This window comes from Coniosporium apollinis, assembly GCF_000281105.1.
Source record: "Coniosporium apollinis CBS 100218 chromosome Unknown supercont1.28, whole genome shotgun sequence".
NCBI lineage: Eukaryota > Fungi > Ascomycota > Dothideomycetes > Coniosporium > Coniosporium apollinis.
This window is the reverse complement of record NW_006913290.1, coordinates 337808-363609: the sequence shown is the minus strand read 5'-3', so window position 1 is coordinate 363609 and position 25802 is coordinate 337808. Positions and strand designations below refer to the sequence as shown.

Genomic DNA, 25802 nt, shown 5'->3' with positions numbered 1-25802 from the left:
GGCATTACAACCTCCCCTTCTCCTTGCTAGTCATGGTCAGAGAATAACGGCCGTCTACAGAGCTACCAAAGTCAAATTCAGTCTGTGATACAGTTGGAATAGAAAATCAACCGGATATCTCCGACTCCTGCAGAACCAAAAAAGGACTGGCCATGATGTTATGCGCGTCTAAACTTTACTCATGCCCCTACTCATGCTTTCTCTTCTAGCATTCGAGCTCCGTCTCGCATTTCCTGCCGCCGCTCTCATGAGCTCCTTCTCCTCGTGTGCGCTCGAATCATGAAAGACTTCATCCATCTCCTCCAGCGTCTTCCCCATGGTCTCCGGCACTAAGAAGTACGCCCACGTGCCGGACAAAAAGCACATGATCGCGAAGAAGAAATACGTGCCCCAGCCGGCATCTTCAATCATGATCGGCACAATGACCCCCACGATGAAGTTGCAGAGCCAAACCGTCGCTGTGGAGAGCGCAACGCCCTTCGCTCGCGAGCTATTCGGAAAGACCTCGGGCGGCAGCGCCCAGCCGAGTGGCGAGTAGCTGACGCCATAGATGAGGATGTAGATGAATGCCATGGCCGTGGTCGCCCAGCCCGCTGCGGTGTTCTCCCAGTCAGGCCCGTATATGCCTACCAGCGCCGCCATAATGACGTATGGAAACCCCATGCCAAAGCCGCCCCAGACGGCCAAGGGGCGCCGCCCCACAGCATCGATGATGAAGAAGCAGATGATCACAGCGATCAACTGGACGATATTCAGGATGCCGGAAAGGATCAGCGACATCTCGTCGCTCTGGCCGATGGACCGGAAGAGGATAGGCGCGTAGTAGATGAATCCATTGATGCCCGAGAACTGCTGAAAGAAGGCCACACCCATACCGACCGCCGTGCGGCGCCAGCTCCTCTTTCTGAAGAGATCGAGCCAGGTCATCACCTCGAGCTTGAAGCCTCGCACCCCAGGATGCCGTTTCTCGAGAACGATCTTTTGGAACTCGACTTCCGCGAGGATGCCACGCCATTCTATCTGCACGCGCTCATCGTCGTCTGGCAGGCGCCGCAGTTTCGAGAGAGATTGAAGGGTGTCTTCATCGCGGCCGACGAGAGCGAGCCAGCGGGGAGAAAAGGGGAAGAAATGGATACCGAAACCTAGGACGGTCGCGCACACCATCTGCAGACCAAACGGGAGACGGAAAGCAATCTCACCCTCCAAGTACTGGGTGCCATATGTGATCCAGTAAGCGGTCACAACGCCAGTCACAATGGAGATAGATTCAAGGACAAGGAGTGCTCCTCGAAGCTGGGGAGGCGCGATTTCTGAGATATACAGAGGCGCACCCTATGCCAACATGAGACGACTGCGCGTTCTCGACTGCTACGAGCTTGCTTACCAGGGCCAGTGTTCCAACACCAACACCGCCAATAGTTCGGCCGGCGACCAGCGCGCCATAGTTAGGCGCAGCCGTCTGGATGATAGCGCCGATGTTGAATATTACAACAACGACGCTGAGCGCCCATTTCCTCGATATCTTATCCGCCAGCCACGGCATGAAAAAGCAGCCAAGAAAGGCACCAAACTCAAGCATGGCGGTCATGAAACCGGTATAGAAGCCGCCATTGGCCGTTTCAGGAATCGCTTCATGGAATTGCGGCATCACATTGATGATAGAGATAACTCCTTGATCGTAGCCAAATGAATAACCGCCGAGAGAAGCAAGGAAGGCAGCTCCAAAGACGAAAGGAGAGCTTACAAGGCCCTTCATGCCGCCAGGGCCATAAGAGACTGCTTCAGCGAGGCGGTCAGGTAGCTCTTCTGTAGGTACAGGCTCAACCGCAGCCCCGGAGTCAGCCGAGTTCTCGAAATGCTGGGCTCGAGAAGCGGCAAGCGCATCCTCGAAGTCCTCCTTCTCGCCATTGCGGGCGGATACTGGCTTCGACATGGTGGATGTCTCAAACGAGCGGTAGTGCTCAGGCCGAAGCTGATTGTTTTGACGAGGAGGAGAAGGGGAGCAGAGCTTCATATTATATCGTCACTACTCCGCAGTTGATCCATCCCGGCGGTACGCTGCCCGCATCGCAATTCGCACGATGCCAGGCAAGGAATTGACGTACGCCAGGTGTCCAGTGACGAGCATCACCAGCTTCCCTAGTCCAAAGTTCCAAGACCCTTGCAGGTGGTCACGTTGTGAGGGAAATTAATGCTACTCGCAGAACATTACAACCACCACATATGTCTCTAAACTTGCCACCAAATCAAAGCTTTAGATGACTATCTACGTAGGAAAGATTACCCTGTATAGGTACAACTTAAATAGAGCATTCAAGTATCAATTCGTACGTGTTTTATGGCGGCGTAGTAAAGAGCATGTGGTGAGGGAGGTGGCAGAAAGGCGGAGTTTGACGGGGATCTTGGCAGCAGCATTTTTCCCCCTCACGACGTGCCGTCTTGAAGGCCGGGTGGTGTGAGGCGCGGCGGCAACTCGAGAAGTCACGCGAGGTCCAAGCGCGCTCCACGCTCTTCGCTCTTCGCTCTTCGCTCTTCACCGCACGTGCACCGGCACACCATCCTCGGTCACACCAAGGTCAATCTCAAATCCCCCAACCACGCGTGCAGAAAGCCTCGTTCGCGCAACCAGAATCTTGTTGATGTTTTCTGTCCGTGCGCGCCTTCTGGAGCGGTCGTCACGGACTCTCTCCGGACTTCAACCGGACTCTCTCCGGACTCCCTCCGAATGCAACATCAAAATGCAAGATTCTCATTAGCAGATGGCCTTAAGATGATGCAAGTTGATGACCGGCAACCGTGCACGGCTTCTGACAGCGCCGAACAGCGCGCCTCGGCGGAGACCTTCTCGAAGCAGCACCACGACAGCTTCGATTGGTAGTCTGCATTAGTCTGGGGGGTTGGCTTTTTCAGCGGCCCAAGAAAACTCGTTAGACCTTGCCCTGGCAGATCCAATGAGTGCAGATACACCAACCATTGACTGATCCGATGCTTCGAGGCCCGTGTCAAATCCCATCGGGGCGTGATGCTGTACCAGGATAGTGCGGCGGCGACTGGCACAAGTCCGGCAGCTCTGAGCGCGTGAAGCCCTCCTTGGGCCCATGATATCCCGGTAGCGCGGTCAGCAGCGCTCTTGGCCTTGAGGAAATTGGGACGCTCGTTCCCAGCCGGACCAACACACCTTCCCGTCTGAGTGGGTTTTGTTACACCGAAAACGAACGCTGGACGGCGGAGATTCGATAGGCTCTCCCAGAACGTAAGCTTGGACGCTTATGAAACCGTATAATTTCGGCCGATGGCGCTTAGAGCCGGATTTTTGAAACCTCGATGGGCGCCTAAACATGCAAGTAAGCAATAGCTCCCCGGTCAAGCATTGGAGGCTGGATCATGTGCTGTTGCCCCGAGAGCCCGAAGGGGGACCCCGCACGAACTACCCCAGGGAGTATTAAATGCTTCAGCCCGCTCAACTTCTCAACCTTCCAAGCTTGTGAATTTCTCCCTCGTGGTCTCGCGTGCCAGCCAAGTACACATCTTGTTCACATCGCCTCTTCTCCAGCATCCCACTTCCTGTCATGGCTAAGGAGGAGGTTGCTGCACCGCTGTCTGCCAGCGACGGGCTGGCTACCACCCACGATGTCACCCGCATCGAGGCGCCTGTCACCTGGAAGGCCTACCTGATCTGCGCCTTCGCGTCCTTCGGCGGTATCCTCTTTGGTTATGACTCTGGTTACATCAACGGTGTCACTGGCTCCAGAGTTTTCATCGAACTCATCGAAGGTCCTGGTGAGGAAGCACTTACCGGATCACACAGCTCTCTCATCGTCTCGATCCTGTCCGTCGGTACCTTCTTTGGTGCGCTCATCGCTGGTGACTGTGCCGACATAGTCGGTCGTCGCGCTACCATCATCGCTGGCTGCGTCATCTACATTGTCGGTGTTATCCTTCAAACCGCCCTCAATGGACTTGGCCTTATTGTTGCCGGCCGCCTTATCGCTGGTATTGGTGTCGGTTTCGAGTCCGCCATTGTCATCTTGTACATGTCAGAAATCGTGAGTTGAAGCATATCCAAACATCATCTCGTCCTCAAACTGACAGCTTGAATCAAGTGTCCGAAGAAAGTCCGTGGCTCTCTCGTTGCTGGCTACCAATTCTGCATCACCATCGGCATCTTGATCGCTTCCTGCGTAAACTATGCGACCAGGACTCGACCTGACGCTAGCTCCTACCGCATTCCCATCGCCATTCAATTCGTATGGGGCTTCATCCTTGGAGCTGGCCTTATCTTCCTGCCTGACTCTCCTCGTTACTATGTGAAGCGCGGAATGGTCGAAAAGGCTCGCAACTCTCTCGTCCGCCTGCGAGGCGAACCGCCAGAGTCCGTCTATATCGAGGGCGAGCTCGCCGAGATCGTCGCCAACGAGGAGTACGAGCGCTCCCTCATCCCTGCTACCGGCTGGTTCGGCAGCTGGGCCAACTGCTTCAAAGGCTCTCTTTGGCACCAAGGTTCCAACCTGCGCAAGACTATCCTCGGTACCTCCCTTCAGATGATGCAGCAATGGACTGGTGTCAACTTTATCTTCTACTACTCTACTCCATTCCTGCAGTCCACGGGCGCCATCGAGAACACTTTCTTGATCTCCCTCATCTTCACGCTCGTCAACGTCTGCTCGACTCCGATTTCATTCTGGACCGTCGAGAGGTTTGGACGCCGCCCTCTTCTGATTTTTGGTGCCCTTGGCATGTTGATCTGCCAGTTCTTGGTCGCAATCATTGGTGTGACCGTGGGTTTCAACAAGACTTTTGTTAACGCTGAAGGCCTCACACGTGCCCAAAACATTCCTGCTGTCAACGCCCAGATTGCATTCATTGCCATCTTCATCTTCTTCTTCGCCTCCACCTGGGGTCCTGGTGCATGGGTAAGCAGACAACCTGATGACTCTATGCTGCCGATGCTAACAAGGAACAGATTGTCATTGGAGAAGTCTTCCCGCTTCCTATCCGTTCTCGTGGTGTCGCCTTGTCCACTGCCTCGAACTGGCTGTGGAACACTGTACGTTCTCCTTTCTCCCTAATATCACACCACCTTGCTAATAGCGCCTAGATCATTGCCGTCATCACGCCGTACTTGACCAGCCCTGACGAGGCATACATGCGTTCTTCGGTCTTCTTCCTCTGGGGCGGCCTCTGCACGTGTGCGTTCGTCTACGCATATTTCCTCGTGCCCGAGACCAAGGTACGTTCCTCCTTCCCTCAGACCACGCATCTGGAACAGTTACTGACCAGCCTCCTAGGGTCTGTCCCTCGAGCAAGTCGACAAGATGATGGAGGAGACCACCCCTCGCACGTCGGCCAAGTGGCGTCCTCACCAAACTTTTGCCTCGGAGAGGGGTATGTCGACGGGTGGCAAGATGGGTGCGGGGGTTATCGCCGACGTGGAGAGGAAGGGAAGCATGTTCTAAGGGCATGTTTGCTTTCGTTGGGTCGGCACCGCTGTAAGGGGGCGGTAATAGCCTATGGGGAGTTCTATCCAAACCTATACAAGGTGGTCAAATCAGTGTAGGACATCTATAGGCGGCGTCGGGCGTCTCGTCTTTCAGCATCATAGGAGAGCAGGCATGGAGGTTAGCAAGAGCGCTGACTCCAACTCGAACGGGCAACAATAGCAACGCTGTCTGGCAGGGCATATGTGGACTATAGTGAGCATATGTAGTGCGACCAAGTCAACAAAGCAACGCTGTGTAACCCCTTGATCCCGTCCTATGCAAATGCAGCAAGCCGCAAGTAACCTTCCAGCTGACCAAAAGCAGCCGAATACGCATGTTAAGCCCTGACGCCAAGAGCGCGAGAGAAGCTCCACGTGGTGTGTAGGCCCGTGTGTGCTGAAAATAGCACTCAGATACGCGGAGTGGCCAAAATCGCTCCAAGCAACATGCAACTTCACCCTCCTCCGATTCTAAATTTCAGCTCCCTTGATGCACACCCCTCACCCGGTTCAGGTCCAACCCACTCAAGTGATAATATCCTCATCCAGCACCGTACCAGCTCCATTCGCGTCCGGACCAGCCTCAGGCTCGACATCCATCTGCACCCCCAGCGCCGCGACCTTCGCCTCCATCGCGGCCTCCCCAACGATACTCTCCTCAACCGCCGCCTTCCTCCTGAACACGCGGGCCCACCTCCCCCCCCACGCCTTGATGAGCTTGCCCTCCTCCTCCCCAAACCCCTTCTCGCCGTCTCGCTCAATAAACCCATCCGCGGCACCAGACGCGATCCCCGTAACTGCATCATCGATGAACCTAAACAGCTCCCGCATCGACTCGCGTTCTTTCAGGAGATGCTGGTCGATAAGCTCAATCTGCTCGGCGCTAAGCCCGCGCTCCAGCCTCGCGTCCGCAATCTGCCGCATGCGATTCGTCACCTTCCCGACCGTGCCCGCCACCATCTCGTACACCCAGCTCTGGGTGAGCGCCTCGCCGGCGCCCAGATGGTCGCCCAGGGCCCACTGGACGACGTTCATCGGCGAGACAATGGAGTAGTTGAGCAGCTTGTCGACGATGTTGACCGCGATGCCCGGCTGGTCTTTCCAGTAGTCGACGACCGAGGCGATGACCTGGCGGCGGGCAGCGTCGGAGGCTTTGCCGATGTCGAGGAGGCGCTCTTTGCAGCGCTCGATGCACGAGAGGACGTGCGAGAGGGACTTAGAGCCGATGAAGCAGATAGCTGTTACGTAGGCGTCGGTCGAGGGAATCAGAACGTCGCTGATGCCGTGCTCGGCGGCTTGGTCGTGGATGCGGTCGATCACTTCTTGGATCTGCTCTTCGGGGGCTTTTTTGCGGATTAGGGTAAGCAGCTCGCGGCCTTCGGGCGCGTAGGGTGTTTCTTAACGCGTCGGTATTAGCATGTGGCTGTAGTTAGCAAGCAGGAGATGCGCTGAAAACTTACGGTCGGAACTGTACTTGAAGTCCGGAGTGTCTTTCTCCTTGCCTTCGGGGATGAGGTGATGATAAGGCTGAGGCAGCGTCTCACGGATACGTTTGGCAAAGCTGAGACGGATTTCTTTATCCAGGGCGCCGATAATGAAGGCCTTCTTAGGATGTAGGTCAGAGCGATCAATGTCCTCCAGCCACTCGGTCCACTTCCACCTGAACTCGAAGTTGCTTAGGTGATGCGCGAACCAGTCCATGAAGCGGTACCCCAGCTCCATGTCCATGAGGTCCAGATGGCGGAAGAGGAAGCGAATAGCACGTCCAAGGCTGGGTGCAATGGCTGCGGGGGCGATCTTACAAGACTCCGTGATGACCGAGTGATAGTAGACTAGCTTGTGCTCCGGCGTTGGAAGAGTGAAGATCTGCGAAAAGACAGCATCGACGGCCATATCCTCCGGCTTCCATGTCGACTTGTCGCCTGCAATGTCTTTGAGCTTGTCGAACGGGGTAGCGCGCTTGACGAACGTATCGGGTGCCCAGTAGCAGTCCATGTCGATGAGAAACTTGGCGGTTGCATTGCGATTGAAGTCTAGGATATTGATTGTGTCGACCAAAACGTCTCGTAGCAAACTCGACGCAATATCTGTCGTCTTCGGCACAGTCTGAGAGCAGTTAGCCATGGTTCATGCATGTGTTTTCATGGTCGGCTTGCCTCCACGTCCTGATCGGCGTACAGAGAGAAATACGCGTCGGGAAAGAGAGGCTTCGGTCCAGGGTTGATTGGTGACGATACAGTAATGCTGGGGAAAGCATGCTTCGCCGATGTAAGAGCAGCCTCGTCGCTAGTCTCTTCCTCCTTCGGCTTCGGCGCAAACAGTCTAGGAATGCAAGCAAGCTCCCAGCCCTTTTCTGACTCGCTTTGTAGCTGCTTCTGCAGCATGCCAATAATGCTCTGGTATCCGAATGGCCTGTCATCGCTGTCGCCAGGGTAAATTTCCACCAGTGGCGCTAGGGCGTGCTCGTTCGATGCAACGGCCTCCGTCTTTGCCAGAAGCTCTACAGCTCGTGGGCCGAAGCCGACCGCTGGCGATGCGATGATGTACGGCATGGTAAAGAGTATGATCTTGACGAGCTCGAGGCCGATAGTCTGTTCTATCAGTTAGCACTGCTGCTCCGTGGCTCAGTCGAGAACGCTTACGTCTTCCTGGGACGCTACTTGCAGGTCCACGGCTCGATCAAAGAGCTCATCCAGCAGCGGAAAGACGCCGTCTCCCTCGAAAAGCACTTGTAGACAGCCGAAGAACCGAAGGATAAGTTTGACGTCTCTCCAGTTGCCGCTGTCAAGAGAACTCTGAAGCTTCGAAGCTACCCGCGTGAAGATCTCTGCTGCGGCTTCGGGCTTTGTTTCGTTGGTATAGAGCACGACTGCAGCTGCGAAGGGGATCTTGAAGGGTTGCTCGGTCAAACTGGCACCCCGTTAGTAAATATGGATTGGCAGTTTGCCCTTTGAGGACAACTGACATCTGCACCATGAGGTCGAGGAAGGTCGCCTTGTCGTCTCCCTCCTCATAGTATTCCGCGAATAGTTTTGCAATTTCTTGTGCCTCGTCCTGTGGCTGTTTCATGGGCTGTTTGCCAAAGAATCAGCGCTGTCCGCACCAGTATACTGTGAAGCCCGCGACAAGCGCACTCACCGACTCAGCAATAGTCAGAAGCTGTCTCCGAAGCTTCGCAGAAATCGGCTCCTCATAGCGGCGTCGCTGCGGTCGGCGATCGGAGTCGTCCTCCTCTGATTACTCTGATCAGCTTCGTGTCCCTGAACTTGGGAGTAGTTGGGTCGCGGGCATTACGAACCTCTAAATCTGCGCTTGCGATTATTGTTGTTGTAGCCCCTACCACCTCCGCGGCGGTCGTCGTCAGCCATTATGTCGGAATTGTTCTCAGCAGTTGCGTAGCTTGGGCGATAATAGTCTCCGGCGCGTCGCGATGAGCTTGCAAGAGGATCATCCAGACGAGACGCTCCGAAGGTTGCTCTACGCAAGATCGGCGTCTTGAAGTTCCGTGGAGCTTTGGGCACACGCGGCTCCGCGTCCACTGAATGGATGCGCTTCACGTGATCATAATCTTGGATGCTCAGTTTAGACTTGAATAGATTGGTGATATGGGCCGCTGTTGGATCGTAGTAGACGATGCCGTCCATCATCTTGTCGGACTTGGATAGGCCTGGTGCTGTTGCTGCAAGAAGGAAGGGAGGCCGGTGAGGACATCGAAGGTCCTTATGAAGACGTCAAGAACAGTGGAACAGCCGTCAGTGATGTTCAGTGGTCATGTGGGTAATCAAAAGCCAGATGCGCTTCACTCCTAGTACGGATTGCTGCTGGGAGAGGTGATGAGAGAAGAGCAAATTTCATGGCTGATGCTGGCAAGCACGTTGCAACTAGAGCACCTGCACTTCAGGCTGGAAGTCTCAGAGGACCATGTGTGTGAAGAGCAGAAGCAGCCTATGAATTTGACCGTCTGATCGCGGTGTTCAGTACAGAAGTTTGCTTGGGACATTCTGAGTCTTCCTAGTGGAAGCGTAAGACTGTCGCACAGAGGAGGTGGAACGGCAACTGGCACAGACGAAAGGAGACGAAAAGTGAGGGAAGTGTCTACTGTCATCATCAGACCATCGCTGCATTGGCTATCGAAACTAACTCCGTCTTCCATTCGACAGGCGTTCGTCATGCGACCCATCCAGGCTCGCCCCTAAACATCAGGAAGTAAAAGCATAGCCCGCCGTGAAGTCTTTTCCGCAAACAACTACGCGCACATGCATGCAAAGCAAGCTCCGCCAGCAGTCTTCTTCTTCTCTCGCGCCGAAAAAAGAAACCTCGTCGTTTTTTGAACCTCATGTGCATACGCGCGCTTCCCGTCCCCAGACGTACGAAGGAGAAAAAGCCAAACACATCTACGAGGGGGCGGTTCATCAAGGCGAAGCGCGTGGGAGGTTCCAGTCAGAAGAACGCCTCGTAACAATCAAAAACAATGGCCTTTTGCATCGTTTCCTTTTTGGCAGTCCGAGGACCCGAAACGAACCTCACAGGTGGATGCCTTGCAATCACAGACGCCGGTCGATAGTTGAGCCGGTCCGCCCCTATGCGGGGAAGAACGCCGTTCTGCTCTATTGAAAACATGACTTCGCGACGAAACCGATTCGCTCAACTGGGCGTTAGTCCAGTCTGGCAATCATTTCGTCTTTCGAGAGAGGCTTGAAATTAGGAGAGTCGATGTCTAGGCCTTGCGAAGCCAAGCGCGCGCGCACGTGAGGGGGCACGAGCTGCCGGTTGAGGTGTGGTGCAATGGAGAGCTCTGTAAAGGGTTAGTCGAGGTGACTACATCACGTGACGCCAGGCCATCCATACCGTGGTGCGAGAAGTCGAAAAGATTCGGGAGATCCTTGGCACCGCCATTCGCGTGTCGAGAGTCTGGAAGCTTGGTGTTTGGGTCTCTGAGCTCGTCAAAGAAAGGATGCACCATGGCGTCAATTGCTGAAAGGCGCTGGGTAGGCGTGTATTCGAGGAGGCGCGAAATGAGATCAATGGCGTTGGGATCAGCCTTTCTGAACACCTGTAACTACGCTTAGCGCAGGACACACTAAGTGGTATGTACGGTTGTTTACCTTGTTGAAGGGGTGCGGCTTGATCTGTGGGAACTTGTGCTCCATGTAGTTCGGGTTCATGGTTCGGATCTGGTCGCGAGTGGGCGTCCCCAGCACTTTGATGATCTCAACCAATTGGTCGATGCCTGATTCGCCGGGGAATAATGGCTGCCCGAGCATCAGCTCTGCCATTACGCAGCCAGTGGACCACACATCTGCGCAGAGATTAGCTAATTGTACAAGTTTGCCAATCAGCAAGCTACGTACCAATCTTGGTTGTGTAGTTCGTCGCGCCGAAGATGAGCTCGGGCGCCCGGTAATACCGCGAGCAGATGTACGAAACGTTCGGCTCGTTCTCCACCAAAATCTTGGCACTCCCAAAGTCGCATAGCTTCAGGACGCCGGTGTTCGGGTCTAGCAAGAGATTCTGCGGCTTGATGTCTCGGTGGCAGATGCCCTGCGAGTGGATGTAGGCTAGGGAGCGGAAGAGCTGGTAGATGTAGAGCTTGATTTCGAGTGTCGGCATGACTGTCTTGAGCTTGTTGAAGTATCTTGAGGCGCGGTAGACTGTTTCAGGAACGAACTCAAGCACCAGGTTAAGATACACCTCGTCTTTCTACAGCCAAGTCAGCCATGGTGGAGATGGTCAGGGTGGGCGTTTGGGCGTACCCGTTCGCCGTTGTTGTAGAAGAAGGCCTTGAGCTCCACAATATTTGGATGCCTGACGATGCGCATTATCTGGAGCTCTCGGTTCTGTCATAGGGTCAGCATTGAGTTGGGGGCGCGCGCACGTTATCTGCAATCTACCTTGAACCGCTTGTCTTGCAGGACCCTCTTTATGGCGGCATCCTCGCCGCTGGGTGAGAGCTTGGTCTGGAAGACCACACCGAAGGACCCATTACCGACGATTTTGCATTGCGTGTATGCCAAATCCTTGTACTCGCCTGTTAGGCCGTCCTGCACCTTTTCCCGGATTACCTCTGCCGTCCTGTTAGCGCTGCCATTGCGGACCATCGCCCAATTGTCTATCCTTACCACCCATGCGCAGGCTCGAGAACGCCGACGGCCGATTCGATGACATCGTGTTGAGGATGGTGAGAGGTCGACTTCAGAGCTGCAGTTTGCTACCGCGAGTACGGCAGGCTGTAGTTGAGGAGGTGCTGGGTCGACCGGGGTTGCTTAGCGATGAAGTCCGTTTTGGGCGATCGACGATGTGCAGCCAGTCTCGCGAAGCCGTGTGAGCGTGCAGGTTGGGAATACGGAGGCGGCGGTGTCGTTGCTGTCGGGCAGGAGGAGTTGGTGGTGGTTGCGCGGAGGGGGTGGTATGACGGATCAAGTGATGGGTAATTGGAGGTAAGTTTAAGGCTGTGAGGTGCGGTCGCTAAGAAGAACGCAGCAAGTGTCAAACAACCAAGGATGTATTGCAGAATCGCACGGAGCCGCCAACACAATAGATAGAGCTCGTGCCGCAGTTGAATACTCGTCTGATGGCTTGTAGAGGAATGACGAGCGGCGCCGATGATGCGTAAGGTATGCGGGTGTGAGAGAGGTCCCCGCCTAGCCGACGCTCGATTGGACTAAACTCTTAGGGTGCGCCTGACCAGGTGGAATAAGGCGAGGTACTAGGTGACTTCAAAGTTGGGTACCTGGGTCTGAAGCTGCTGCACACCCGGCCGCTGCTCTGGTGCCTATTCTCCTGTGGCTGTCGCTATCGCTGTCGCTATGTCGGAGGAGTTGTATTGACGCTTGCCGCAGCGGTTACCGGGTAGGAGGAGCGAGGTGGTGAATTGGGGGCGCGTGTGGGTTGAAACAAGCAGCGCGCAGCCAGAACGGGGCTTTGATCACTTGCTGGGGCGCGGCGATGGAAGCTGTGCCTTCTAATCCGGGAGCGTCATTCGCTGGCGAACAACTCTGGGCTGCGTCCCACGGCGGGCGAAATTAACGGACCTCTTTTGGCAGCACGTGAACAGACAGAGCGACGACCCTTGCGCTCGCGTCTGCGATGATTGCCTCCGGCAGTAGCGTCAGTGGCTGCTGCGGCCGTTCAAGGGCCAAGCTCTGGGTGCGAACGAGGGGGACTAGGTGGGTGATTGGTAAACGGTGGAGGGGAGGGCTGAGGGAGCCAGATCTGGGATCTGATATTGGGCCGGTGGGCTGGGAGAGTTTGCAATAACAGTCGGTACTCATAGGAAGGAGGGATGCAGCGGATGGAGGAAGTAGCTACGGTATCTGTACTTACTTGACTGTGAACGCAGCCTACAGCGCACTCACAGACAGCCTTGTGATTCTTCGCTCCCGGGGTCAGATCATGCCCCCGGCAGCCCCCCGAGCCCCCCGAGTGCACCCAAGATCGCATGAGGTTCGGCTTCGGCGGGGTCGACGATGCGCATGACCTGCTGCTCAAACCCGCCCCACGAGAGCCTCCCCGTGTCTGTCCCTGAAGACGCCAGCGTTCTCACGCGCCGATTCGAGAGCCGCCAGCTGCTGACCCTGCCGTGGGCGCCAGTGCGGTGTGCGAGACACTCGACACGGATAATATTAGAATCTGGAACCCATCGTTGCGGCACGAACAGCTGCTCCTCAAACGGAGAGACAGCTGCTCGGTACCGCGCTGTACCTGGGGCTACTCGACAGCCGCCTCGCCGTCCATCCAATCAGGCGGAGATGCCATGCTGCCCGTTTTGAGCGAGCTGCAGGTGTCGACAAGGACCGGCTGGTCCGGATGACGGCATGGATGCACTTTCCACAGTCGCCTCAAGCGCTGCGAAATGCTCGACTAATTCGGTCACCACCTTGGATAACGTGAGATGCAAAACATGGCGGGCTGGCTGTCATTCGACTGTGCCGGGCCAACACCATGGCTGTCATGGAAGCTCACGTCGAATCAGAGCGTGAAGACGGTGATTTCGTTCAAAACACCCTAGTGGCCGTGGGTAAGCAGATCCACAGCCTGACACACCGAGTCGCACGAGGCGATGTCTACGGCACGTGCATGATCCTTTATGCGGATCTTATGCGGATTGTTGTCGAGGTTGTCAGCCGCATGGACTGCTAACTATGAAAACCACTGGTTATGGGGTCGAGGGACCCGGGTCACAACGAGAGGATAGTGTCATGGAGGGTGTTGTGCAACTATTCTATGCGAGTCTTTGGGGCTTGTGCGGAGCATAGCTCTTAACCGGCAGCCTCCTTTAGGTAGATCTGTACTTGGAAGGATTTCAGTTTCAGCCTTTGGTTATTTTAGACCTTTCGCCATGGAAATTTCACTATAAGGTTAGGATACGGTGAGTGCGGCTGGGGGAACTCCCTTTAAGGAAGGCACCTGTGTACGTAATCCACGTGTCTGTACAGAGCCCTATTAGGACTGAAGGATAATAAACAAGAGTATACACATGCACTCGTTATGGGATTCATAAGTGACAAGGATTACTGGTTGACGATATTACTATTTCCGACGATTGCTGTGCCCAGCCGCTCGGACGGCCTCTACGCTATCATCATTTCCACAACTCCATCAGGCCCCGCAGAGTCATCAGAGCCATATTCAGCCCCTTCATACCTCCTCAACGGACTCCTCCTCCTGAGCCCATTAGCACCCGCCTCTGGCCTTGGGTTTAGCCTTGCCACCACACCCTCCACCTCATCGCCGTTCCAGCTAGGCTGCATATCTCTTGTCCCCCTGGGCGTCGCCGGTCCGCTCTGTATCTCTCTCAGCCCGTCCGGCGGCAGCACCTCCGCGCCCTCCTCCGGATCCGACGTCACGGTCGGCGGCTCGAACTCCGTATTCGGACTCCTCTGCCCATCCGCCGAGCCTTCGGAGAGGTGGCCGCTGGACTCCGAGCGAAAAATGCGGAAACGTCTACGCGCCACCCCGCCGCCATTGTAGCGGGGCGAAGGGCTCCCCGATGGCGGACTCGGGGACCGTAGACGCAGTGCGCTGCTCTGTGGCTTGTGGTGCATCATCTGCTGCACGAGCGGAAATTCGAGACTGCTGGTCCCGGAGCGCACGAAGAGCACGAGGCCAAGGCAGAGCAGGATGAGCGTGGTTTGGACGACGCTCATGCGCTTCTGGTAGACGAGCTCGTCAGCTAGAAGGGTCAGGCGGGAGGAGATGGCGAGCATTTCGCGCTGGTGTTGCTCGCGGTGGTTCGAGAGCTCGATAACGGTGGATTGCCAGAGCTGGTCGTATTGCTGTCTGAAGCCCTTGAGCTCCGCAATAACGGAGCTATTGAGGTGGTTGAGGAAGGTCTCGGTTTTGGCTAGCTGGCGCTTTTCGACTTTCGTGAAGGCATCGCGGAGGATGCGGGATTGCTCCTCGATGTATTGGAGTGAGAGGGTTGAGTTCGCTTCGAGCATTTGCAGTCGCTTGTGGATGGACTTGAAGAAGCTCTCTTGAGTCGTCGGATTGGCTGGCTGAGGTTTCGTGGAGGATGGCGCAGGTCTACTGCCGTTTGACTGCGGGGAGGAAATCTTGCTCGTGCTGGTGGTGGGCGCAGCCGCCGGTGATGACTTAGAGACGAGATGTCTTGACTGTGTGCCGTTTGATGTAGCGAGGGGCGCTGACGTGGAAGGTGCATTTGTGGAGGGACTTTGTGGCTCAAGGCTGCTGCTGGACAGCTGAGAGTCATTGTTCGAACCCACACTGGAAGGACTGGCCGTGAAATTTGAAGCGGTACTACGAGCCTGTGATGTTGGGTCCAGTGGGTTGTCAGGCTCTCTTGTCTTCAATCCAATGGCTGAAGTGCTGTTCGAAGAAACAGACCTATTTGAGACCACGGACGGCGCACTGAGCTCCGTAGGGGTGGCAGCCAAGGTGATGTTCTGATCGTTTGCATCAGGGGATGCTGATAACGCCGTGTCCGCGCTTGTGGCTGCTGTCTGTAGTCCCTGCGACGTTTGACTAGCAACAATAGTCTCATTGCCGGTTGTCGCCATGGGCTCTTGAAGTGCTGAAGTTCTGTTGCTTGGCTCCTCTTCAATCGCTTGGTGGCTTTCCTGCACTGCAGGAGAAGCCTCAGCGGCTTTCGCTGTTGTTGACTCTGACACTAGAACAGGTTCCTCCGAGGCCTTGACTGGTTGCTGCTTTTCGCTGGTAATCCTGAGCCCCGTCTTGTCGCCTACGTTAGGGATATCTGGTACAGTAGAAGGAGCTTGCACAACCTCCCCTTCAGGCTCATCGATATCCCCATCTTCCTGGTCATCTTCGCCCCTCGCGACCTCTTCTTGATGCCTGAACTCCTCCATCATGGTCGTTCCATGCACTCTCAAGAGACTCAAAGGGCAATAATACTCGTTTCCATAGTGAGTCAGGAACTCGACCCTGAGATAGCGTGCCCAAATTAGGGGATTCTCCACCAAGAAAGCCTGCATATCCCGACTATTTCTGGCCTCGAACACGCCTAGCTCTTTCCATCTGTCCGTCTTCACCGGATAGCGGTCCGAGACCGAGATGCGGAAAGTACGGAACATGGAGCTGAAGAACTCAAAGTTGGCCAGCACGACTGTGTCGACCAAGATGTCATCGCACAGCTCCACGATGATGAACTTGTTAGGGGCGGCGCATTCGTTGAGCATGTAGCTGTCCTTGTTCTCCACGAGCACAGATGATGAGCTCTTGCATTGAGGGTTCGTCTTTAGCACCGTTGCCGCGCAGTCAAAGGACGCGTAATTGAAGCGCTCCTTGCACGTCTTGCCGGCATCTTTACTCCTCGCGCGGGAGCTCGCCGCCAGGGTCTCCGCAGTCTCCGCCCCTTTCTCCGAAGCTGAACTCTTCTCTGACGCCAAACTGGGTGTTGACTCCTCCACTTTTCCAGCACTGCCGAAGTCGCCAAAATCGAGCTCTATCTCTGTATCTTCACCTAGCGAGTCGAGCGCGTTGTTGATGTTGACAGGCCTTCGCCGCCCTTCTGAGCTGGCGCTGCGTCCTTGCCCAACATTTTCTGGTGACTGCCCGGCTTTCGCTAGGTTCTGCTTCTTCCAGTCTTCGAACGAGAGGAAATTGGCGTTGTCGAGGGGCGATTCAGTATCGGCTTCCGGCTCGGGCGATACCGTACTACTTGCAGCGGTAGATGTGGATGTCGAGGTCTTGCTGATTGTCGGCTCGGATGAGGTAGAAGATGGTTCACCAGTCACAGTAGCTGTACCAGTCTTTGCGTTCTCCGATAACGCATGCTGTCCCTCAATCCCTCTGGTGCTCGCCTGAGCAGCCGGTCCTCCGTGCGATGATGCCTCACCCGTACGATATGTTCCATCAGCGGCCAGGGCAGTTTCTGCATCTCGTAAGCTGGAGCTCGATTCTACAGCGGTCCAGCTCGATTTTGCGCATTGCTGCGGTAGGGTTTGCGTAATATAATTTATCATCCTAGACTGGCAGGTAGATGTGGAAAGAGCATCTGCGGCAGATACTGCTGGAGAGGCTATCGAAGTCTGTAAGCTGGAGGTCGAACGGGTTGGCTTATTCGCGCCGTGGGCAAAGCCGGAGGCGTATAACAGGGCTGTCGAGATGAGCGTGACATAGCGGACACTCTTTGGCATTTGAGCACATGGGACCGCTGAGAAGCAACGTAGTCTGCATGCATGCACGCGAACGAGGTGTGGGTGTGGCAGGTTCTCTGTCGGCGCGGTGAGCAATGGAGGTTGTCTGGACCCCGGTCCTTTGTTCACGGCTCTTCCAGTTTCCACCTGCCCTTCCAAACTCGTATGGTGGCCTCTGGGAGGACTAAGTCGATCGTAGAAGGCGATAATCCATCGAATCATCACAGAAGCTAGCATTCAAGTTCGAAGATTATGTAAACACGTATTATTCAACGCTCGTTCTATCAGCGAGCGAGCGGTATCAACAGCATCAGCACCAGGACAGCGAGAGGCCGAAACCATCATGGGCATATGCAAAGCAAAGGTCAAAGAGACCTTGTATCAAACCGCCTCCCTCTCTATCTGTCTCCCAATTCCGTCGAATCGCTTCCAAGACTCCCAAAACGCCATGCGGATGAACTCCGTTGCAACAAGGAAAGCGAAGGACCATATGCGCGCTCGAAACGTGATCAACATGAAGGGTATGCAGCGCCCGAACGCATGAACACATGAGTGGCAGCGACGGTGTAATAATTAGTCCAAGGAAAAGGCAGAGTCCTCCAAGCTGCGAGGGCTTAGAACCCTTCATTGCCGGCCCGGCAGACTCTGATGTCCTTGACCCACTCAGACTGAAGAACCTGGTGAGCTGTGAGACGTCGAGTCGGGTTTGGATCGAGTATAGAGTAGATAACGTTCCTGCATTGACGCTATGAATTGTTAGCTTCAGGTTCTTGCCATACGTGATTAGGCATGACTTACTCTCTTGAGCACTTCTATGGGCCTGTAACCCTCTTCCTCGCGGCGATCTTCGAGGTACTTATCAAAGAACTCATCTTGCCCTTTCTGTGCGACGCGCCAAAGATGTCTACCAGTGCGCATAGCCATGTAGATGACACCGCAGGCCCACACATCAACGGCTCTCGGGTCAAATTCCTGGTCAACATATTCCTCAGGGGCGATGTACGGCGCCGAGCCACACAGACCGGCGGTCATATGTGCCTCCTCTTCCCAAGCCATGCGGAAACACTCGCCGTTGCCGAAGTCGGTGATTTTGATAGCGCCGTGTTGAGTGATAAGCATGTTCTCGGGCTTGAGATCGCGGTGAGCGACACCCATCTCGTGCATGTAGTCGACTGCACGCATGAGCTGTTTGAAGAAGCAGTCCGCTTCGAGCACCTCTAGATGGCCCGCCGAGAGGATGAGAGTGTAGAGATCGCCACCACCGCAATACTCCATAACCTCGCAGTAGTCGCCCTTCGCGTCCTGGATTAGGTCAAGAGTTGTGATGATGTTGGGATGCTTCAGAGCCGAAGAAATGCAAAACTCGGACGTGAGACGTTTCTGATACTTCTTTGCCGACTCGCCGGGTCGCTGGTGGAACTCCTTGACGGCAAATAGTTGCTCCCGTTTCGGGTCCTTCTCGTCAGTCTTGTGGGCTAAACGGACGATACCGAAAGCACCACGTCCGACCACCTCCTGGCATTTTCCGTACTTTTGCACCAAGGTCTGGGACGAAGGGGAGACCATCTTCGGATCGGCCGCTGCTTTTTCCTTCTCATTTCGCATCTGATCGGCCCAGTTCGCCATTAAACTCAGCGGCTGCTCGTGGTGTTCTTTCTTCTTGCCGAGAAGCATCATCTCTTTGAACATATCCGTGAGCTTCTCCTGCCGTCTTAGGACTTTTAGCTGATGCTCGTGGTTGCCATCCTCGGTGATCCAGAATCTGTGCGATGCGTTGTCCTTTTGCTCTTTCTTTCGATCGATAGAGCCCTTCGATCTATCGGGCACTGGGCTACTCTTCTTCTGCTCACTCGACGAGCGCGAAGGTGGGGCAGGTCGAGAAGCAGCCGTCTGTGCTGGAGGCGGCTTGCCAACAACTGCGTTCTCCGGCACCACTTGAGTTGCGAGCGACTCGCGAGAGTCTCTTGCTTCGCTGTTGTTTTTTATTTCTTTCCGAGCAAAGATGCCACTTATCCTCGAGCTCATTGTGGGTTTTTTAGCCGGTATTGCAGGTCTGGTGTTGGTCTCGCCGTTGACCTGGATGCCATTAGCGGCGGCTGGCAGTGCGAATTTGCCATCCTGCGAGTTGATTGACGCCGTTGAGATTGATGGATTTGGCGAAGGCTTCGTGTTTGTGTCTGTTGGATTGTTGTTTGGAATAGTCGGAGCTGCTGCCATTACTTTGGGTATCTCGGGTGTCGGCGATAGCGGGTTCGAGATGTATGTGAAAGCTCAGAAGCGTTGTGTGAGACTGTGTCCCGTTGGTGGGGCCTAAGCCCAGTCGCGGTGGGGTAGTCGGACTCGCAAAATCGCAGTTTCCAGGCTGTCGCTGTGAAAGAGTTGTAAAAGTAGGAGGAGTGCCTGATTGTCGTAGTAATAAGTTCCGCTTTTCGTCGGATGGCGAGCCCTTGGCGACCGAGGGGCAGTGTATGGGAACACAGCCTGCAGAGTCAAGAAGATTCGACTGCGCTTACAAAATCGTTTGGGAGCAAAGGCGGACGCGTCAGAATCTGCTCGGCGCTGCGGCGACGATCTGCTTGGCGTCTGGGAAGATTGTTGTATTTCGCAGACACTGTTGCGAAGAACTGGGTTGGAAGGATTTTGGAGCAACGCCGGCGTCTGAGCGAGGGGTGCTCTGCTCGTGCTGGTCGTGCTGGTCGTGGAGGGGACCGGCGGTCACCTTATGCGCGATTTTTATGCTAGGGTGGTTGTGCTAAGTAAGATCAAGCTGAGTCGATGTGCAATCGGTACCGCCAAATGAGCGAGTCAGATCCACGGCCTAACGCTCTGCGAATGTGAGGCAGGCATAAAGACAACTGGCGGTCTACCACGGACAGAACGACGCTGCAAGAGTGCTGGGGGCGAGGAGTGCAGACAAGGCCTCATTGTTCTCTTGCTCAGCGTTCGAAAGAGTACCTACCCTTGTCAAAGCTGAGCGCCCCAGCGGACGTATGAGGTCACCCACATGCGGCCTCGGCATTCGTTCTTTGGTGCGCAATTTCTTCAAAGGCTGTCCCTTTTGCCCATCGCGAAAAATAGCCTCTCGTTGTCCAAGGGTCAATGGAGCCACTTCAAAAAGCAACCCACAATACTCGCTCTACTGACGAGACTAGCAAACAAGCTTTCGATGGGTGATGCTTAAGACTCGCTCTGTCCAGAGAGCTGGAGAGCGTCTGCCGACCAGGGCCTTCCGTCTCCTCTGTTGATCCACCCACCCTGTTGACACAAATGCGCGGACTCCATAAACAGTAGACCCAGAAGCTGCTGCAAAATGGAATCGATAACTAGGTTAAATTAATTCTCTATAGCGTACGCATGTTTTTAGATACAAAATACTAAGACGAGAAGCTATAGTAATCCCTAGTAGTTAATATATCGACAGCTATATAACTGATTATTTACGCTGTGGTTTACTGCTTCCTAGTTATGGAGTCCGCGCATTCTTGTCACTCGCGTGCCACCCTCTCGCGCCGTTCCGCCATCAGACCCGAGATCACGGAGCGAATGGTGACTTCGGTTAACATTGGCAGTGGTGATGCGGGATGCTTCTGCTGCATCTCGAGCTGCATGTCGTCGTGGTTGGCGCGGCATGTGATTATGCATGTTGCAACAAAAAGCACGGCAGGCCGCTGCAAACAGCAGCACCGCGCCCTGGTCCTGACGGCTGCCCGCTTGATTGATTCTATCATTGTGGTAGGAACAAAATCGTGCAGCGATTCTCTACTGGTTTAAGCATTCCATTAGTGGCTTACCAGCACCGCTATATAAGACGGTTATCAACCCTCTGAACATGTAGGAATATACCCCTCGCTCCAACGTGAATGCTTATGCACGCCATCTTTGTTTCTTTCCAGATCCGAGAAAAATGTCAAGGTCCAATCCGTTCCCCTTGAGTAAGCCGAAAACCAGCTGCCCGCTGTGTCTGCTCCCGTCCGTCGAACCGCGGAGCCTCTAACTGACATCCACTCCTGGCCTTGAGCTATGCTTCCTCTGACAGACACGAGAACAGAAGAGCGAGACGAAGGCGGAAGGTGATTCGTTAAGGAGTGCAGGTCTCAAAGAGGGGTCATGCGGAAGGCTGCTGATGGGCTGATCGGATTCATATGAAACAGAAGAGAGGCGGAACACTTCACTGGTCAATAACGAACAAAGCAGATACTTGGTGGCTGCTACCGGTTTTGACCTTTCCCGTTCGCTGGTTTTTCCATCATGTTACCATACGCCTAGCCGGAAAGGCAGTCTATGAACTTGGCCTGTATGCCCTCTGCGAACAGCTTCCCCTTCACAGCGGCTTGCTTCAGGGAATATCTTGATACTCTAGCCAGAGCCTCGCGAGCGTTGCAGCGACAATGGCCCTGCCATGGGACGCGTTAAGCGCGTTCGATAAGCAGCCTGGTAAAGCTTCTCTGGCACGCATTGGCCTGTTGGCCCATGTTACTGAGCCCTTAGGAGCTTGTGATCTAGGGCTTCGTAATAGCGAAGGTGTACCATGTTTCAGGACGGGAAGACTTGGGTCTACGGAATTATCAGCCCCAGTGTACCTGCGCTTGCACGTCTTTCAAAACTTACGATGAAGCTGTCCAGGCCCATCTCGAAGAGCTCATTAGCCACCCCCACCCCTCCCGGGTGTTCCACTGGCGACAGCGGGTTTTTAACCACGAACTCGACATAGAGGTTCGCCCAAATCTGCTGCAAGACGATGCGTAGATTGTTCGTCTTAGTATCGGTGAGCATGACGAACTTCAGCCGCGTCGGTGTCTCGTAGTAGTGTAGCTTGTAGTCGCCAGTGCGGTACGATATAAAACTGTAGCAGAGGCATCTCTCAGCAGGCGGGCTCATGGTCGCGAGCGTGGGGCTGGCGCATACACGTCGTCCTCGCCGCCGAGCCGCTTCACCATATTTCGTAGCGAAAAGATGGTCCCGAAGATGAGCTTCGCGTCGTCCTCCCTCGACAAGCCCTTCCGTGCGCCGGGAATCGTGTCACCATTGCTCGTAAGGCTTGCGCCGGACTGAGGCCGGACAGGTTTACTGGCGGATGGGGGCCGTTGGTTCCAACGTCTGGTGTAGATGCACTCGGCTGCCGGAGGTCAGCATCGAAGTCAGTTGGGTCCAAGAACTGCGGCCTACTGTGACGATCGAAGATGTAGAATGAGTAGACTACCATTTCTAGACTCACTCACTTGTCAGTCCGACAAGCAGTACTGGGTGTTGACGTCGGGCCAAGCTTGCTGGAATCGCGGCCGCCGGAAGCCGTTCCGCACGTGACAAGCGAGCGCGTGGGACATAGTGGGGGACAGATGAGATGCAGGAGGACGGACAGTAATTTGCCCGTTCAGTCCCCCTACCTCATAGCATAGCCTTCTCCCGATATCCCTCATGCGCGCCCTCTCGAAGTCTAATCTAGCCCTCTAGCCGATATTCCAGCTTTCCTTCCTGTACTGCACCCATTCTTCTAGCTCATACCTTCACAATGGCCCCACCTACAACATCCAAAAAGCATGCTCCAGACAACCATGGACTTTACGATACGGACAAGATCACCCTCAATGTTCCAGCTACAGGCGATGGAGGTCGTCCCCCAGCGATCAAGCACATGTGAGATACGCTGCTACCCCGAGCTCTTGCATTGGAATCTTGACTAACAAATACCGCGACCCTCAAGGTCTGCCCCAGCATATCAGAGCCCACTGCGGCACCACCGCCGAACCAACTCTAGGAACAGACAAGTCAAAGTCCGTCTTCCTGAATTTGCATGGGAGGAGCAATACTCTGATGCAGCCCATCTTTAGACCACGCTCAACGCTACGACCGAGTACAGCAACAGCGAGGACGACGGCACTTCCTACCACCGCATCAACCAATACACAATCAAGCAGGAGATAGGGCGCGGGTCGTTCGGCGCAGTACACCTGGCCGTGGACCAGTACAACCAAGAATATGTGAGGATCCCCGATTGCTAAGCGCTGCCGCGCTTCATGGATATAGGCGTGGGTTCACAGTTTCCGCGTCGTGGAAGGGTTGCCGACAGGGAGCTGATGGTGAGTGTTGCACAGGCTGTCAAGGAGTTCTCGAAGTCGCGATTACGTAAACGCGCGCAATCGAATTTGCTCAGGAGACCGGACGCCAGAAAGCGAGCGGGCCATCTCGCGGCAGGGATTGGCTTCAACTCCCCGCTAATGAGCTCTGGCTCGGATTCGAACAACTCGCTGGGTTTGATCAAGGAAGAAATCGCTATTATGAAGAAGCTCAACCACCCGAACCTCGTCTCACTGATCGAAGTGCTTGATGATCCCGACGAGGACTCGCTTTATATGGTTCTGGAGATGTGCAAGAAGGGCGTGGTCATGAAAGTGGAGATCGATGACCCAGCTGATCCGTATGACGAAGAGCAGTGTAGATGCTGGTTCCGAGACATGATTCTTGGAATCGAGTACCGTGAGCGCCTCTTCCAGTATCGGGCGTTTGCAATAAATGTCACTAAGACCAACCCTAGTACATGCTCAAGGCATCATCCATCGAGACATCAAACCCGACAATTGCCTCATAACTGAAGACGACGTGCTGAAGATTGTTGATTTCGGTGTATCAGAGATGTTTGAAAAGGAGTCAGATATGAACACAGCCAAGTCTGCCGGATCACCGGCCTTCATGCCACCCGAGCTATGCGTCGCGAAGCATGGTCACATTAGCGGGAAAGCGGCAGACATCTGGTCCATGGGCATCACCCTCTATTGTCTGCGCTTTGGCAAGATACCGTTCCAGAAGGCGGGAATGCTGGAACTGTACGATTCGATACGAGAAGACAGGCTTGACATTCCTCCGGACTGCTCAGATGATCTTCGGGATCTGCTTAGTCGAGTGTTGGAGAAAGACGCGCAAAAACGTATTCGCATGAATGAGCTCCGCGTATGAAGAACACTCCACATAGTAGTGTTGACAGAGCTAATCTTATAAAGGAGCATCCCTGGGTTACCAAGAGAGGAACGGACCCGCTGTTATCCAAAGAGGAGAACATATCCGTTCTCGTCGACCCTCCGACAGAAGAGGAACTGAATGCAGCTATCACTGGCAATATGGGACACCTAATGGCTGTTGTGAGTAAAGCAGAAGGCGAATATCCAAATGAACGGCTAACACCGTCGTAGATGAAAGCGGTGAAGCGCTTCAAGCAGCTCCTGTTCAAGAAGCGTCCAGACCTCATGCAAGGCATCCTTGGTTCGGCGTCTCGCATAGTGCAGCCACCTCTTTCCATGCGGTCGTACAACGTGCATCGCAGGTCACGGAGCTTCGACACGGATGATCGGCGGGCTGTCGAGAGCGCCCTAGTCCGAGAAGGCGTCCACCGCGAGATACCGATTTCACACAATCTTATCCGTCAACCAGAAGAGGTGAACAAGAAAGCGATCTTCTCTGAAGACAACGCACCACGAGACTGGAAACCGAAGAGCAAGCAGAACGAAGCCTCCTCGAAACCAGAACCTAAATCCCCGAAGGTCGAACCCGTCCCGGCCGCAGAGCGACACCACCGCAAAGAAACGAGAAAAGGCCAAGCCCACGACCCGCTGGAAGACACTCTGTTCCTCGACATTCATGTCCCGGAGTCCGCATCAGACGACACTACAGCGGATCCCGAGCGCCCGCACATCGTCTTGGAGTCTCCCGCCGCAGCAGATGTCAATGTCTACGAGCAAGCCTACAAAGAAGAAATCAACAAGATATTGAAAGCAAAGGGCGAGAGAGCGACGTTGTATCTGACCCGCCGCGTCGAAGGAAGCAAAGACATTAGCGAGAACGAACATCTGATCGGTGGTGCGGAAGACGATGCCGATCCACCCAAGTCCGGGCTGGCCAAGTTGTTGCAGAAAGCTAAGGCGAACGTGGAGGCTCGAAATCAGGCGGCAGAGACGACAGATAATACGGAAGAGTCGCGTGACGATGCCGGGGCGAAGCAAGAGGGTGAGGGTGGAGTGTGAGGACTGAGACGCGCTACTTTGGGTAACAGACTGAGATTGGCATTGACGCCGTATACCAGCCACCCGCCGGCTTGCGCGGTACGATGATTCCATCAAGAACAGCGGCGTCACAGAGGCGCACGGGCTGAAGGCGGGTGCGGTGCTGCCGTATCCTGCAAGATCGACGGTGTGGGGCTTGAAGTGCAGGCGCTCCTACTGGTCCAGAGGTTGTCCTCTAGACGGATTGACGGCAATTAGAGCTGCAACAGCGAATGTACATCATGCTCTCGCTTCTCAAGTGAAACAGAAATTACGAGGCCTCTCGGGCAACATCCGGCGTCCAGTAGCAGTCTCGGCCATGCTGCTGCGTGCATCATGGAACAGAGAGATCGCCCCATGCATTTTGTTGTTATATGGAGTCAACGTTGTTTGCTCACCGTCCGCGGCTGGACGTGCTCAAGGCTTTGACGGTCAAGGGTGGTGTTTTTTAAGCTGGTTCGGTGATAGCGTCACCGTAAGATATTTTCAGAACAATGTAGGATCTGTCGCTGATGTAAGCATTGGACCATTCCTCGCGTTGGTGAATCGTCACGAGCACGTACCCGGCAATTTTGTGGACCCTTGCAACGTCATGCAGAAACAGCTCTGGCAGAAGCTCCACCATGCGCGGACTTTGTGCGTGCAATGCAACAGTAGCAGCCAGCAACAGACTGA

General features: G+C 54.8%; 8 protein-coding genes across 8 annotated transcripts; 2 read left to right on the top strand and 6 right to left on the bottom strand.

The window, feature by feature from the left end:
* Window positions 1-168: 168 nt before the first annotated feature.
* W97_05860 (uncharacterized protein) lies at window positions 169-1933 on the bottom strand (the record flags this gene model as incomplete). The annotated part of the gene is made up of 2 exons (XM_007783741.1): window positions 169-1332; window positions 1385-1933. The coding sequence occupies 2 exons, from the start codon at window positions 1931-1933 to the stop codon at window positions 169-171; spliced, it is 1713 nt and encodes a 570-aa protein (XP_007781931.1).
* Window positions 1934-3569: 1636 nt separating this feature from the next.
* W97_05859 (uncharacterized protein) lies at window positions 3570-5456 on the top strand (the record flags this gene model as incomplete). Its single annotated transcript, XM_007783740.1, has 5 exons — window positions 3570-4046; window positions 4104-4913; window positions 4964-5047; window positions 5099-5230; window positions 5289-5456. The coding sequence occupies 5 exons, from the start codon at window positions 3570-3572 to the stop codon at window positions 5454-5456; spliced, it is 1671 nt and encodes a 556-aa protein (XP_007781930.1).
* A 548-nt stretch (window positions 5457-6004) lies between these two features.
* Window positions 6005-9126, bottom strand: W97_05858 (uncharacterized protein; the record flags this gene model as incomplete). Its single annotated transcript, XM_007783739.1, has 7 exons — window positions 6005-6876; window positions 6940-7585; window positions 7642-8070; window positions 8122-8389; window positions 8445-8551; window positions 8618-8712; window positions 8778-9126. 7 exons carry the CDS (start codon window positions 9124-9126, stop codon window positions 6005-6007), a joined length of 2766 nt encoding a protein of 921 aa, XP_007781929.1.
* A 1008-nt stretch (window positions 9127-10134) lies between these two features.
* Window positions 10135-11644, bottom strand: W97_05857 (CMGC/GSK protein kinase; the record flags this gene model as incomplete). Its single annotated transcript, XM_007783738.1, has 7 exons — window positions 10135-10274; window positions 10328-10532; window positions 10585-10778; window positions 10831-11179; window positions 11233-11316; window positions 11371-11543; window positions 11599-11644. The coding sequence occupies 7 exons, from the start codon at window positions 11642-11644 to the stop codon at window positions 10135-10137; spliced, it is 1191 nt and encodes a 396-aa protein (XP_007781928.1).
* Window positions 11645-14049: 2405 nt separating this feature from the next.
* Window positions 14050-17097, bottom strand: W97_05856 (uncharacterized protein; the record flags this gene model as incomplete). The annotated part of the gene is made up of 1 exon (XM_007783737.1): window positions 14050-17097. One exon carries the CDS (start codon window positions 17095-17097, stop codon window positions 14050-14052), a length of 3048 nt encoding a protein of 1015 aa, XP_007781927.1.
* A 614-nt stretch (window positions 17098-17711) lies between these two features.
* W97_05855 (HAL protein kinase) lies at window positions 17712-19314 on the bottom strand (the record flags this gene model as incomplete). Its single annotated transcript, XM_007783736.1, has 2 exons — window positions 17712-17843; window positions 17896-19314. The coding sequence occupies 2 exons, from the start codon at window positions 19312-19314 to the stop codon at window positions 17712-17714; spliced, it is 1551 nt and encodes a 516-aa protein (XP_007781926.1).
* A 2316-nt stretch (window positions 19315-21630) lies between these two features.
* Window positions 21631-22300, bottom strand: W97_05854 (uncharacterized protein; the record flags this gene model as incomplete). Its single annotated transcript, XM_007783735.1, has 4 exons — window positions 21631-21651; window positions 21706-21940; window positions 22003-22213; window positions 22264-22300. The coding sequence occupies 4 exons, from the start codon at window positions 22298-22300 to the stop codon at window positions 21631-21633; spliced, it is 504 nt and encodes a 167-aa protein (XP_007781925.1).
* Window positions 22301-22606: 306 nt separating this feature from the next.
* W97_05853 (CAMKK/CAMKK-META protein kinase) lies at window positions 22607-25109 on the top strand (the record flags this gene model as incomplete). The annotated part of the gene is made up of 7 exons (XM_007783734.1): window positions 22607-22731; window positions 22799-22868; window positions 22926-23075; window positions 23190-23571; window positions 23630-24042; window positions 24093-24230; window positions 24282-25109. 7 exons carry the CDS (start codon window positions 22607-22609, stop codon window positions 25107-25109), a joined length of 2106 nt encoding a protein of 701 aa, XP_007781924.1.
* Between the last annotated feature and the right edge of the window lie 693 nt (window positions 25110-25802).